At 44.8% G+C, this 13500-nt stretch overlaps 1 protein-coding gene across 2 annotated transcripts in view; it reads right to left on the reverse strand.

The window, feature by feature from the left end:
* Positions 1-8006: 8006 nt before the first annotated feature.
* LOC119654386 (MAGE-like protein 2) overlaps positions 8007-13500 on the reverse strand; it is a 37505-nt gene continuing 32011 nt past the window's right edge. Inside the window, exons 9-10 of one of the 2 annotated variants that reach the window (XM_038059754.1) lie at positions 8361-8830; positions 8007-8303 (exon numbers count right to left, since the gene is read on the reverse strand). In XM_038059754.1, coding sequence (XP_037915682.1) covers positions 8421-8830 — 410 coding nt within the window. In that variant the 3' untranslated portion in view covers positions 8007-8303; positions 8361-8420. Of the gene's footprint in view, positions 8304-8360; positions 8831-13500 lie in introns of those variants that run through there. The other variant, XM_038059755.1, reaches the window with a different exon arrangement.

A 13500-nucleotide genomic window follows, 5' to 3' on the forward strand; every position in this document is an offset into this window, starting at 1 on the left:
ATATAAATTTATCGTACCCGTATTTCCGATTTACTTCATATATCTATCTGAATTAGGCACTACCCCCAAAGTTCATTAGCACGCATATATTATATACCTACATACACACATGTCTGGTTGACAAGTAACTAAAAAACTAAAACGAAATAATTCTCTGCGACCCAATTCATAAGAACTCATTTCGTAGTGGTATTGACGAATTGATACGTGATGACGTCATGCAGGTTGTAGAGTGCACAAAATTCACAAAAAAATGTGAAGTTTCACCCCCTATAACTTTGTTAATAATAGTTGGATTTTTTTCGAACTTGACCAACTTGCGCCTTATGTTCTTCCTTATACACGCGCCAAATTTTGTAATTCTGGGATGAATATAAGGGGGGTGCCGGGTGAATTTCTAAAATGTGGAAATATACTATTATTAACTCTATTTGTGCAGATATCGGAACCGGATATATTTTGAGGCCTAGATTTCATAGGGATGCATCACTAATTTTTTTCAGATTTTTCGGTTGGATAAGTTCTGAGAACGAGACCTGTTACACTTTTTGGGGGTCATATTTTGAGCGCTCACTCCCCTATGTTTCACCCAACATCAAATATTGAACCAGTTTCGATAAGTACTATTTGAGACCTTTCATTTGATACCCCACATGGCTACATTGTGTAAAAAAAAAATTTACACCCGCCATTCACATGTATGGGGAGCCCCCCCTTAAACGTAACACAAGATGGCGCCACTTATTGCATGTAAAGGGAACATCAGATTACATACTCTCACCAATTTTCGTGACAATCGGTCTAGCCGTTTCCGAATAAATCGGGTGTGACAGACAGACAGACACCGTCTCGATTCTAATAAGGTTTTGTTTCACACAAAACCTTAAAAAGAGGAAGAAATGAAGGTTCCATCTTGCGATACGCAAGTTATTGGAGTACAAATTAATTCGCCCCGTTTTCTTTAGTGTTAACAATGCATTTATTTCGAAACAAGATAAACAAACGGATTAATCAAAATATTGTCCATCGTTGGCTACAACATTTTCCCACCTCTCATGCAGTTTTCGAATTCCATTGCGAAAAAAAGTCTCATCTTTGGAGGTGATCCTAGTTTAAAGTCAATTTTCGACTTCTTCAAAAGAAGTGAACGTGCTGCATCCGTTGGAACAGCCAATAATCGGAAGGAGCAATGTCTGGTGAATACGGCGAGTGCTGTAAAATATACCACTTGAGTGTTTGTAAAAAAATTGCAACATGAGGCGAGCATTTTCGTGCAAAAGAATGGCTTTGCCGTGCATTTCCACGTATGCTGGCCTTTTTTCTCGTAAAGCTCGACCCATCATTTTATTCGTACTGAAATTGCTTGCTGTGTCACTCCCAATGATTTTGCAAACTAATCATGCGTTTGACTCGCATCGTCTTCGAATTTTTTCGGTTTTCCAGAACGAGGCTCGTTATCACCGCTAAAGTCACCATCCTTGAATCGTCGAAACCATTCCCAACATAAGTTATCACGCCCAGGATTGTCACCATACACTTCCACAAGCATTCTAATCGCTTCAGCGGCAAAAGTAGAACTTCCTGCAAATGTGACCTAATTACCTCAAAATTCGGCATTTTTAACATAAAAAAACTGATGTTTTGCGCAAAACTTAAAGCAATATCCATTGTATATAATTGGCAGATATCTATTCTCCTTGACATAATCGCAATCAGTTGTCAATATGAAACCTTAATGATCACTAGAGACAAAACGGACCGAATTAATTTGTACACCGAATATTTTAGCAAAAGGTCATTGTGAGGACAAACAGGGTAAAGTGCTAAAGCTCTATTCTCGTTAATGCAATGAAATCAGCAAACCTTTCGGCATTACCAGTACTTTAATTTAAAAAAAAAAACTATACTAAGAAGCTCCAAAAGTACTTGCTTCTGAGGAGTTTGTGCTTAAGGCATTTAAGGATGGTGTGATTACTTCACATATATTAGAGCTGATGCTGTCTATCCTTTTAAGGGAAGGTTTTGTGTATGTCAAGAGGGGATTTTTCGTTCCGTGAAGAGCAGCTGTAGGGTTTTACTGGAATTGGTGGATAGAGAATAGGTTTACAGGCATGCGAAGAGTCTGTGATGGCAGCCACTTTCTTAATCGGAGTGAAATTATGCGGTGTTTCCAACGATTAATTAATTGAAATAATAAAACTTGTTGTTTCTTTTTCGTTGATGTGGATATTTATTCTTGCAAATACCGATATTTCGGGAACCACTTGTTTCCTTCATCAGTGCTAACAACTTCGCACTGAAGGGAACAAGTGGTTCCCGAAATATCGGTATTTGCAAGAATAAATATCCACACCAATGAAAAAGAAACAACAAGTTTTATTATTTCAATCACTTTCTTAATCTTGTTCTCTTGAGTCTTCTTGATGATCTACGCAATGGCAAAGAGTTCCGCTGCCAGTTGTAATGACATAATGGATGACGGGATCAAATCCGGGTGAGTCAATTTTAGGTTGTAGAACCGCTTCAAGACGAGAGGCGGATCGGAAGTTGGGGAGTTTAAAGTTGTGGAAATTGAGCTTTGCTCCTCTCTTCCCTAGGGGGACAAATCCTGAAGTTTTTTGGGAATGCACAACGGGGGCATTGCGGCTTCATCATGTTTGGCGTTCCGCAGCCATAACAGAAACGACGTAATTCTCCTACGTAATCTTGCCACTGGTGTCCCAGATCATCATAGTCCCAGCTACCACGAGACCGAACCGCTTCCCGAGTGTCATGGAGATCCTGTTGGAACCTTTGGCCAGAAATTTCCCCGTAATCCACTTCCGCCAAGCGACGCTTTGGACCCACTACTTTAACCATCTGTCGTACGGCCAAGCCGTCTTGTTGGTTCTCAATTCTTTCGACCCATCCATGTAACTTACAAATGGTTGTTATATGAATGGGAAAAATTGCCCACATAATTTTGGATCGCAAGCTGCCTCGCAGGGTCTCAACCAGTTCAGCCTCCTCGGGCGCGAAGGATTCTCGGTCGTTTTGGGTCCGGCTTCTGATCTGCTGCCAGAGATTAATATCTGACAGACGATCACGGAGAGTGTTCTGCAGATCCGGCCATCCAGCGTCTGGGTTGGTTTGCTGATACTCCCAGTACCAGTCCGCCGCTTCTCCCGCAAACAGTATGTACGCGTACGTATTCAAGGACTCGACTCTAAAAAGGAATTTGTCTATTGGCAATGATCCCTCTGGCCCGTCATACCTTAAACCCCAAGAGTTTAAGATATGGTACATTTTGTCAGGGGACATTACGCTACGAGAGTCAAAGCGGGTAACAGCGACGGAAGCGACATAAGAGCTGGGGATCCATCCATCCTCGGAGGGTTTTTAAGCGTGGAAGAACGCTGTTCCTTGTCCAACATCTTGATAAACAGGCTCAGCGTCGACATCAACCTGGTTTCTAGATAGCGCCGACGGCGATTCTGGCGTGACATCATATGGTCTTCTCACATAGGTTGCCGTGCTTGAAGATCCCCGTTGGGTGCCGTCTGTCGGCAGATAGGCGGAGTCTTCAAAGGTGGCTGAAGTGCAGTGCTGTTTCGCACACGCCCCTGATGATGGGCCGTCGCCTAACCCACGGCTCATCGTTCGTCGCAATTAGGTTCAAGGCCAAAATTGTAATTATGGATCAGCGAAAGTAAAAAAAAATTACCAAAACGATTGTATCAACGCACTGATGAAAAGATTAAATACAAGAAAGAGAAATAACTAAAAGTATAAAGAGAAGCGAATTATCATTAACCAAAATAACCGAAAAAGAAAATTCAACTGTTTCAAAACAAAAAAATAATTTGAGGACTCCCTTTTTCCCTTCTTTTCCTTAGTTCCACATAAAGGGACATCCTACAAAATCATAGGCGGATGCCAAGGCAAGGAGGGAACTTCAGGGGCCGCGTCCGACAAAACATTTGAGGCAGGGGAAACGTCGGTCGAGGATGAGATCTGTCGTGGATCTTCCTTTACTACTGCGGCACTCAGTTTAGCTCGCGTGCCGTTTATTTTACTTATTAGACTCACGCGAATCCCCATGTTTGAATATTTTTCAAGATCCAGTGACTAACGCACCGGCAAAGGCACTTGCATTTTTGTGAAATAGCACGTGACCCCCCGGGTGGATTCGTTCATAATTCAATTTAAATTCGCATCTGGTCAGTCGTTCTACTGTGAAATTCTATTTTCGATCGCATTTTTTTAAGAAGCAGATTAGTATGGAATTACTTCACCAAATCCGAGAGGAAAGTCTCCAGCACAGTTAGATACTAGACAGCTACCTCACTCCCCCTTGCCCCTTAAGGGGGGAAAACAGTGCGAGTACACACGATTTCAGATTGTTTTGCCCTTGTGCATGAGCGAGATGTACCGAAAACCCGATCAGCTGTGTTTGACATACCGCCCGGACTTGCCAATGTATTGGTGAGATTGGCAAGTTTTTGCTTATGTATAAGTGAATACGTGAAACAACTTTTTGCATATGGGTGAGCACGCCGTAGTACCAGAATAACAAAAGCTCACCGATCTCTCTCTTACCAATACGATTTGACGAATATTATACCTTTTCCTTGTTTAGCGTCTCTGATGTGTACAGATAAGCTTCTGCAAGCACATTTGCAAGTGGGGTCATTTTTGTAAGGGTACTGCCTATAGTAGATCTACTGTGGTCTCCAGATTGAAGACGAGTAATTTTGATGTGTGCGTGTTTACGTTTTCCTGCAAATCCGCGTTGACAGAACGCCGATCGAAATTTGACCAAGCAGACCGTGCAGCCGAATTGGGACTCGAGTCCCAATCCAGCAAACAGAAGTTGAGTGCGAGCTCTTCATCGTTCACATTCGGCAGCGGAAACCTGAACTAGAACCTCAAGTCTCAAAAGGAAAGCCGACGACACGGCTTGTGTTTACACAAAACCTTAAAAAAAGAGAACGCCACAAGAGACCATTCTGTTCTCTACCAGATTAGAGGCAAGTCTCTTGGTAACTTTCGTGGCTGTACGGATGCTGCCATTTTGGCTTAGAAGCCCAGCTTCGTGGTTTCTCTAGCCCTAAGCCCAATTCGCGTTGGAGGCCATACGCTTCAATCACGCGTTGGTCGGGGCAGATTAGGAGACAATTGAGCTTATCTCTGGCGTTCTTGAGGAATGCTTTTACAAAAGACTTAAGAAGCAGCTCATAAAGCGCCTGTCAGTAAGTAAGACGACTAAAGTTAACCACCTACTGATAGAACTGCGTGAAATGAAGCAATTGGGTGGTGACAAAGTCGGCACCGAGTTGCTACATTCTTTGTGGCCGCAGAGGCTCCCGCAAGGCACACAGGCCTTACTAGCACGTGCGAATTCGGAGTCTCTGGACATGTTAGCCGCCCCCGCGGACAAAATTTTTTTAGGTCTACGTGTGACCCATGCTTTGCCAGGTGTCTCGCGATACATCAAGTCAGGTGTCTCGCGATACATCAAGTCAGGTGGCTCAGCTGTAGCAAATGGTGACAGCAGTAAAAATTACCCTCTCTGAGCTGGCAGAAGCTGTCGTTGCTTCACGTTCGGGAAGTAGAACTAGATCAGGGTCTAGATCCGCCTCCCGAAATGAGTGATTGGATAGTAGGTCGTCGGGATCTTTGGCAAATACCGGGGTATGCTGGTACTATCGTATTTTCGCCGAAAAACTATGCTTGTCGGGGATTCTGGCGACTGCTACTCGAAACGCAGCACCACGTCCCCTCACAATCTATGACCTCTTGGCGAAACTACCTGATCCATATAGGCACTCAAACCTCGGATTTTTTCCCGCATCCCGGCATCATAATTTTATACCAAAACTGTTAAAGCTCGCGGCAGCAAATTCTTCGTCGATCGTATGGCTACAGGTAGGTAGACTTGAGTTTATGATTTCGACGAGCTTTTTTTGGCGCTTCATAATCGCGGACATCAGCATACCCATCTTAGGCGCGGATTTCTAATGCCTCTATGGATTCCTAGTGGAGATGCATAATAGGTCCTTCATTGACCCCCACAACTTCCCTTAGGTCATCAGAAGAAATCTCATCCTGGTCATCTAGCACTCTTTCCATCTTTTTTGAAGACGTTGCCGACGTAGGTATCCGCGTACTTCTTGAAAATACCGTAACATCACTACCGAACGTGGTCTCTCTGAGCCCGTTAACCACAATGTTCAGCACCACACTACTGGCTCCCCATTCTTCTCTAAGATGCGTCCATTACCACCGCAGAAGTTGGCAGTTACGCGGAAAGGGTTCGATGAACTTCTTAAGCAAGGTATTTGCAAACTTTCAGACAGTGGTTGGTCTTCGCCACTTCACATTGCGCCTAAATCCAATGGTGAATTGAGACATTGTGGCGACTACAGACGTCTAAATGCTCACACTATTCTAGACCGATAACCCATCCCACTCATCCACGATTTTGGGCACTCTACTACAAAACTGTCATCTTTTCCCGCGTTTGGACTTGGTCAAAATCCCTGTAACTCCCGAAGACATTCCGAAAACGGCAATATGCACACTTTTCTGACTCTTCGAGTTCACTAGAATGACTTTTGGACTATGCAACGTGGTGCAAACCTTTCAAAGATTCATCCACTCTGTGCTGGGAAACCTCTCCTTCTGTTTCGTATATTTGAGTGATGCTCCGAGCGTTTACAACACCTCGAGTTTATTTTTCAACTTCCCCTGAAGGTCGGTCTAGTTGTTAACGTTGAGCAATGCAAATCCTTGCAATCCTAGGTGAGATTCCTCGGCCACCTGATTACCCATCCTGCAGCCAACCGGACCCAGCCGAGGTGCAAGCGATTTCAAGTTTTCGGCTTCCAAAAGTTGTTAAGGATCTCGAAAGGTTCTTGGGCATGTTAAACTTCCATCGTCGTTTCTTGTCCAATGCCACCCATAATATATCGATCCTTAACGCCTTCTTGTCTGGGTCGAAAAACAAAGACTCCCGTCTGATTGTGTGGTTCCCAGAGGCTGTCCAGGCGTTTGAGACCGTCAAGCAGCAGCTAGTGGATGCTACACTTCTGACATTCCCTCAGCAGGATGCACCCCTAGCCGTATTCGTCGATGCCTCAGACATTGCCGTAGGTGCTGCTCTTCACCAAAAAGTGAATCAATAGGTTAGTCTCCGCGAAGTATTTCTGGCCGTTCATGAACAAGGACATTAATTCTTGTACTAGACAGTGCATCGCATCCCAGAAGTGCTAAACTACAAAGAATGTGAGGAAAAAGATAGGGAGTTTTCCCTTGGACGACCAATCGTTTCCACACAATCCACCTTGACATCATTGGTCCTTTGCGAGATTCGCACGGTTTCAAGTATTGCCTCACAATCTTCGATATGATCCCACGTTGGCCGGAGGCGATCCCTCTGAAAGACATTACTGCACAAATTTGCCACCCTTTGTGCCGGCAGTTATAATCAACGACCAGGGAATGTAGTTTGAGTCCTCCCTTTACTCAGAGTTTGGCAAACTTCTCGGCTCAAGGACGCAATGTCAAAGCTAAAGCCACCACCATCCACCAACCACGCGAAAACCGTGGCTGACATGCCCCGGGATCTCGAATCCTCTACGCATGTCCTAATTAGGACGGATGCTCCTCGGAAGCCGTTGCAACCCTCTCATGAGGGCACCTTCGAAGTCTCGAGCGAGGCCGTCATCATTATAGCCTCAACGTCGGGGGAACCGTTAAACGAGTTGGCTTTACTAAAGCCCTTCGTCCAGCAAGAAAACGCAACCAGGTCGTGCTGCGACGTGTCCGTTTTGGTTTGCGGCAGCCGAGCCGAGGCTGCTGTGCATTTGACAGCGAAAATTGTTTTTCGGAGTCAGTGGGAGACAGAACGAGCCCGAGGAGGGAAGGACTCCTACTAAATGTTAATTATACCTAAAGAAAAATAAAGTTAAAGTGTTTTATCACATGAAGCGAGTAAAGGAAAGGAAACATACAATTTTCTCCTGAATAGAACACTTTATTCATATTTTGAATATAATATTTCAAATAAATTAAGTTTTACAAAATATACCCTATGTACAAACCATTGGATAAATTTACATATCTCTAAGGAAAAGAAAAAACTGAGAAATCTTATTCTGGGGACAAGTAGATCCTATTCGACAATTCACAGCACTGGTCATGAATAAAATCCATTCTTCTAACGACTAAAACTCTAAAACTACAATGAATTCGTAACATTTTCATAAATAACTACTAATCCATCTGTTTCTGATCAATAAAACTCCATTATACATGGCGCACTGCAAGTAAAAAGAGATTGTCTTGAGTCTATATTCAAAATTAAGTTTCAAAGTTACCTAATAGTGTGCTCCCTTTTCCATTGTTTACAATTCAAACCCCGACGTTATTGGAACATTTTACCATTGTCCCCGGAAGCGTGGCGGTGGTCCATAGCTCATATTCGGTGGACAATCACCACGATACGATGGTGGTGGTGGCGGGGGTGGTCCAAAGTTCATTCTATGCATCGGAAAGTTTCCACCATTGCCATCCGGTGGCATGTGAAAAGGTGGACGCATGGGATAGCCTGGACCCATCATTCCATTGTTATGATGAAAACGAGGACCACGTAGACCTGGACCTCCGTTGTTCAAAGGTCCATCGAAAGATTGACGAATCGGTCCATCACCAAACGATTCACTCATATCTCGTTGATAATAAGATCGATTATCCGGAAATGCACCGCCTGTCGGTGGTGGTGGTGGAGGAGGTGGCTGCGCTAATTGTTGCTGAAGATCGGATTGGGCCTTTTGTTCGCCGGTTTCATCTGTTGCGATTGGAAATATGCATTTATTAGAAACATTTGAATTTCCTTCAGTTCAATCGTCTTAAAACTAGTTCATAAATTGTAAATATTCAATTTTGATTCAAATGAAGGATCATGTTGGAAGTTGAAATCTCCCTTTTGCCCTTTGTATCCATTCCGTCGCTGTAAAATTCGCTTAAAGTAATATTAGAGAAATCAAATGGTGAAATTCAAACAAAAAATCGATAAAGTGCAATAAAAAGTTTAATACTAATCTATGTAAAAATCATAAATTCAATAAAATTATTTCAAACACTATAAACACATTTACAACATGTAAAAGCGAAAACACCAATAATTGTTTGAATTTATGTGTAACTGCTTACTTTTCCGTTGCCTACATTTTAAGTTTAAAGGATAGACTCAAATAATTTCTATAAAATTAGAGGACATATGAGCATTTATTTTTCACACAATCATACATATAGAAAAGCATTCAGACATTTAGTTAAAACTCTCTTCAAATTAGTTAAGAAAAAAATAAAATTAAAATATTGGGGCATACACGAGCATTATTGGATGTACAAATAAATCTTAAAGGGTAGCAGATACTGTAAGGAGCGAGAATAATTTTGTAAATGAGAACACATCTGTATATAATACAGCCAGAAAGTATCCAGCGAATTTTATTCTGGGCTACGTGGCCAATGGGGAGCTTGGTCTTTAGTATGCGAACTCTGAATACCTTGGGCACCTTCAGTTTCAAATAAGACCCCTGGTTGTCGGACTAGCCAGGGTGGACATTCTTCCCGGACTACTCGTGGGACCAAGACATGGACTCAATTATAAGAATATCAAAAACAACGAAAGAATAAGAGTGGGTTTTGCCAGGCGCATCATCGTAGGACAAGCTGCTGGTATCTAGCCAGGAGACAGTAGCCGTCGAGAGCAGTACACTCAGTGCCAGCAGCAGCACCGCTGTGCTGAAACCAACCGCAGGGACCTCCCGGAGCGAGGCGGCAAATGGACTAGTGGTTTCCAGCTTAGAATCCAATGCCGTCAAACTGAGTGTAGCGAGTAGTAGACATAGTACTAATAACCCGAAACCCTCGACGTCGGGGGATCCTTCAAAAATGAAAACCGACAAGAACGTCGGTCGCTGCAAACCGACTAAGAAGCGAAGATCCACTGGTACCCTGCTCAAGAGCCAGTGCCAGAAGGCCATGCATATTCTCAGCAAGATTGCTAAGAATAAGGAGGCCGGTACTGTCGATGAAAAATACCTCGCTAAATACCAGGCGATTTTTGAGGAATACAATAGTAAACGCCTGGCAGACGAGCAGAAGGCGAAGCCCATCGCTCTGAAACGCTATCGATCTCAAGACGAGGTTGAGCAAGACCACAAACAGAGCAGATTGGGCGAGAGCTCAGATGCTAAGCAACATCTGAAGAAAAGTACGCAGCTGGATGGGGATTTGAAAGCCTCGAGATTGCACCCAGATCAGGCATTCGATAGAGCCAAATGGTGAAACCGATCACGACGAGCCGACCCCGCTTGTGAATGGGACAAAGGCTGAAGAAAAAGAAGAAGAAGAACAGTCACCAACGGGCCACGAATTGCGAAACCCATCAGCAACGTGGCCAAGAGCCACTTACGTGTGGCGTTGGCGAATGGTAATTTCGCTGGCGGCAAACTAGCGCCAAAGGTGTGGGCCAGTGTTGAGGGAAGGCTGTTGGAGATGGTTATTGAGCATCTCCTGGACACCGAAGGCAAACACACGGGATTCATCCCCAGTTTTGATTCCTTTCAGGTGGTCCGTGGGTTCCACGTTATAGCTTGCGGGGACTAATTCTCTAGGGACTTTCTCGGTTCCTGCGCCGCTAAGATCAACGACGCCTGGGAGGGCGTAAAGCTCAATGTCATCCCTTACGACGAGATTCCCAGGAATGCACCTTCAAAATCCCAGGATTCCCATGGACGACTGGGTTGTTATCAAGGAGGAGGAACCCCAGACAAACAGCCAATCTTTTCTACTTCGAAGAGTGGCCGCAGCCCCTGGAAAAGGTCGACTATAAAATGCGGTTCGGAGTCAGGAACGCAAAGGTAAAAGTGTTCCGCTGTACAAAACCGGACGACGAGCTAGATCCAATCGATGCCGCCAGCGAGCTGTTGGAGGAGATGACGATCGACGGTCCGACGGGGGCTGACGAACCCCCCACGCAAGCAGATCATGCTGAGGGTAACGCAGATAAAACTGCAGCACTCGAAATGCGCCTCGGCTAATCTGCGTGTCTTCCTTCTAGAGGAAGATATCGACATCGCACTAATACAGGTGCCCTGGATCGGAGGCGACCGAACCATCAAAGGGCTCCAAAGCAAATATTTTAATTTATTCCACAGCACAGGAAACGCTGATCAGGACGACAGACCAAGAGCATTTATTCTCGCGAGGAAGAGTCTTCACGCTTTTCTGTGTCCGGACCTAAGTTCCAGCGACCTAGTCGTGGTCAAACTGGAGCAGAACGGGTATATTTCCTCGGCTTACATGGCTCACGACCCATCAGCTCCGCCGGAAAACTACAGCATATGACGAACACCATAGCGATAAAGAAGGCCAACCTGTTAATAGGCTGCGACGCGAATGCGAGGTATACGCTTTACGGCAGCTCGGAAATCAACGAGAGAAGTGAGTCATTCTTTGATTTTATTATTACTTCAAACCTATTGGTGTGTAACAGGGGCAGTACACCAACCTTCCATTTCCCCAGCTCGGAGAACTGTGACGATTGGGATGAGGTCCTTAATATCGCCCTAATAATCGACAATGGGATTCTTAGGGTGGAGGACTGGAGAGTGTCTGACCAGAGATCCCTCTCGGATCACAGTTGGATACTTTCCAGTCTAGATCTCGCTTCAGAGACCCCAGGAAGATCGACTGGAGAAAGTTTGGTCAAGTAATTAAGAACAAACTCTTCGGTTCGCAAATTGGTAAGATTGGCATGACAGACGAACTGGAGCCAAAGGTCGGGGCTCTGGAAAAGACATTCGATACCGCTTTTAAAGTCTCGTGCTCTACCAAGTACAGCAAAAAGACACTGCCACCGTGGTGGAATGAAGATCTCACCAGCCTCAGGAAGCTGACCAGAGAAATCCTCAACATCTGCTACAGGCATAAATATTGGCAGCCATACAAGGGCTGCCTGAAGAAGTACAAGTTGGCCATCAGCACCGCCAAGAGGCGCTCTTGGTTGGACTATTGTCAGAACATCGAAAACACCAGTGAATCCTTGAGGCTCAGTAAGATTGTGTCCAAGTAACATGAGAGGCCATCCTTTCCTAAAAAATCGGAAGGCTCCTGGGCGGAATCTTCTAGTGAAACCTTGGGAGCTGCTGGTTCAAACGCACTTTCCTGTCAGCGAGGAGGACTGTGAGTCAGAACTTTGCTTGGAGGGTTTGCTGTCACCCCAGCTGTCCGAGGCTATCAAATCGGTAATTACCGAGGATAAGATCGGCTGAGTTATAAATCGCTTCTCCGCATATAAATCTCCAGGCCCAGATGGCATAATGCCACTCATGCTACAGAAGCAGCAGGAAAGGGTTGTGCCGTGGGTTGTTGAGATTTACAGGAGCTGCATCTTTTTAGGATACGTACCACAGTTCTGAAGACCCTAGAGCGCGTCCTGGACATCCACGATTAGGGAGGGAACGCCTTTCTCTAAGTCCTAGCATGCCTACCTCAAAGGAAAATCCACAGAAATTGCTACGGTTGAACGGACGCTGCAGTACAAGCAGTATACCCTGGTTGCAGTACAAGCAGTATACCCTAGCTTCCGTCTTGGATATAGAGGGAGCTTTCAACAACGTTAGTACCAACGCTTTGACCAGTATGGAATGGGAGGGGTATCTTACGCATTGGATTATAGCCATGCTAAGTACCAGAATAATCCAGTCGGGTCTGGGAGGCACCCACTTGAGCAGAGCTGTGAACAGAGGCACGCCTCAGGGTGGCGCCATTTTCCCGGCGCTCTGGTTAATATTAGTGGACGAAATTTTACGAACATTGGACAGCAGCGGAGTGAAGGTGGTGGCATATGCCGACGACTTGGTGATATTAATTTCAGGGATGTTTCCTTCCATTATGAGCGACATCATGGAAGGAGCGTTGCGAAAGGTGTTCCTGTGAGATGCAAGATGCGGACTCGACATGAACCCAACCAAAACGGAACTGATGCTATTCACCACCAAGACAAAGTAACCGAGGATACCTGAATTCCACCCACTACGGCTGAATGAACAAAGATTGGTTCTTTCCTATAATTGAAAGTATTTGGATGTAATCCTGGATCCAAAGCAAATTTGGAGATTGAACATACATAGAACTGAGTGTTAAGCCTGTATAGCCTCCTATGCCTGCAAGAGAACCTTTGCAAAAAAATGGGGTCTCCGGCCGAAGATGGTTCTCTGGATGTTCACCGCTGTAGTGCGTCCGATCTAAACGTACGGCTCTATTGTATGGTGGCAAGCTTTGAGCAAAAAATACAATAGGATGAAGCTTAATAGGATTCGAAGAACCGCGTGTGCAGGTGCTACTGGGCTCTGCAGTCCTGCCCGGCAGGTGCTCTCAATGTACTCCTGCATTTTCTCCTCGTAGACCTCCACATTAAATACGTTGTAGCGTGCAGTGCCGTCA

Source organism: Hermetia illucens, chromosome 4 (assembly GCF_905115235.1).
Source record: "Hermetia illucens chromosome 4, iHerIll2.2.curated.20191125, whole genome shotgun sequence".
NCBI classification, from domain to species: Eukaryota; Metazoa; Arthropoda; class Insecta; order Diptera; family Stratiomyidae; genus Hermetia; species Hermetia illucens.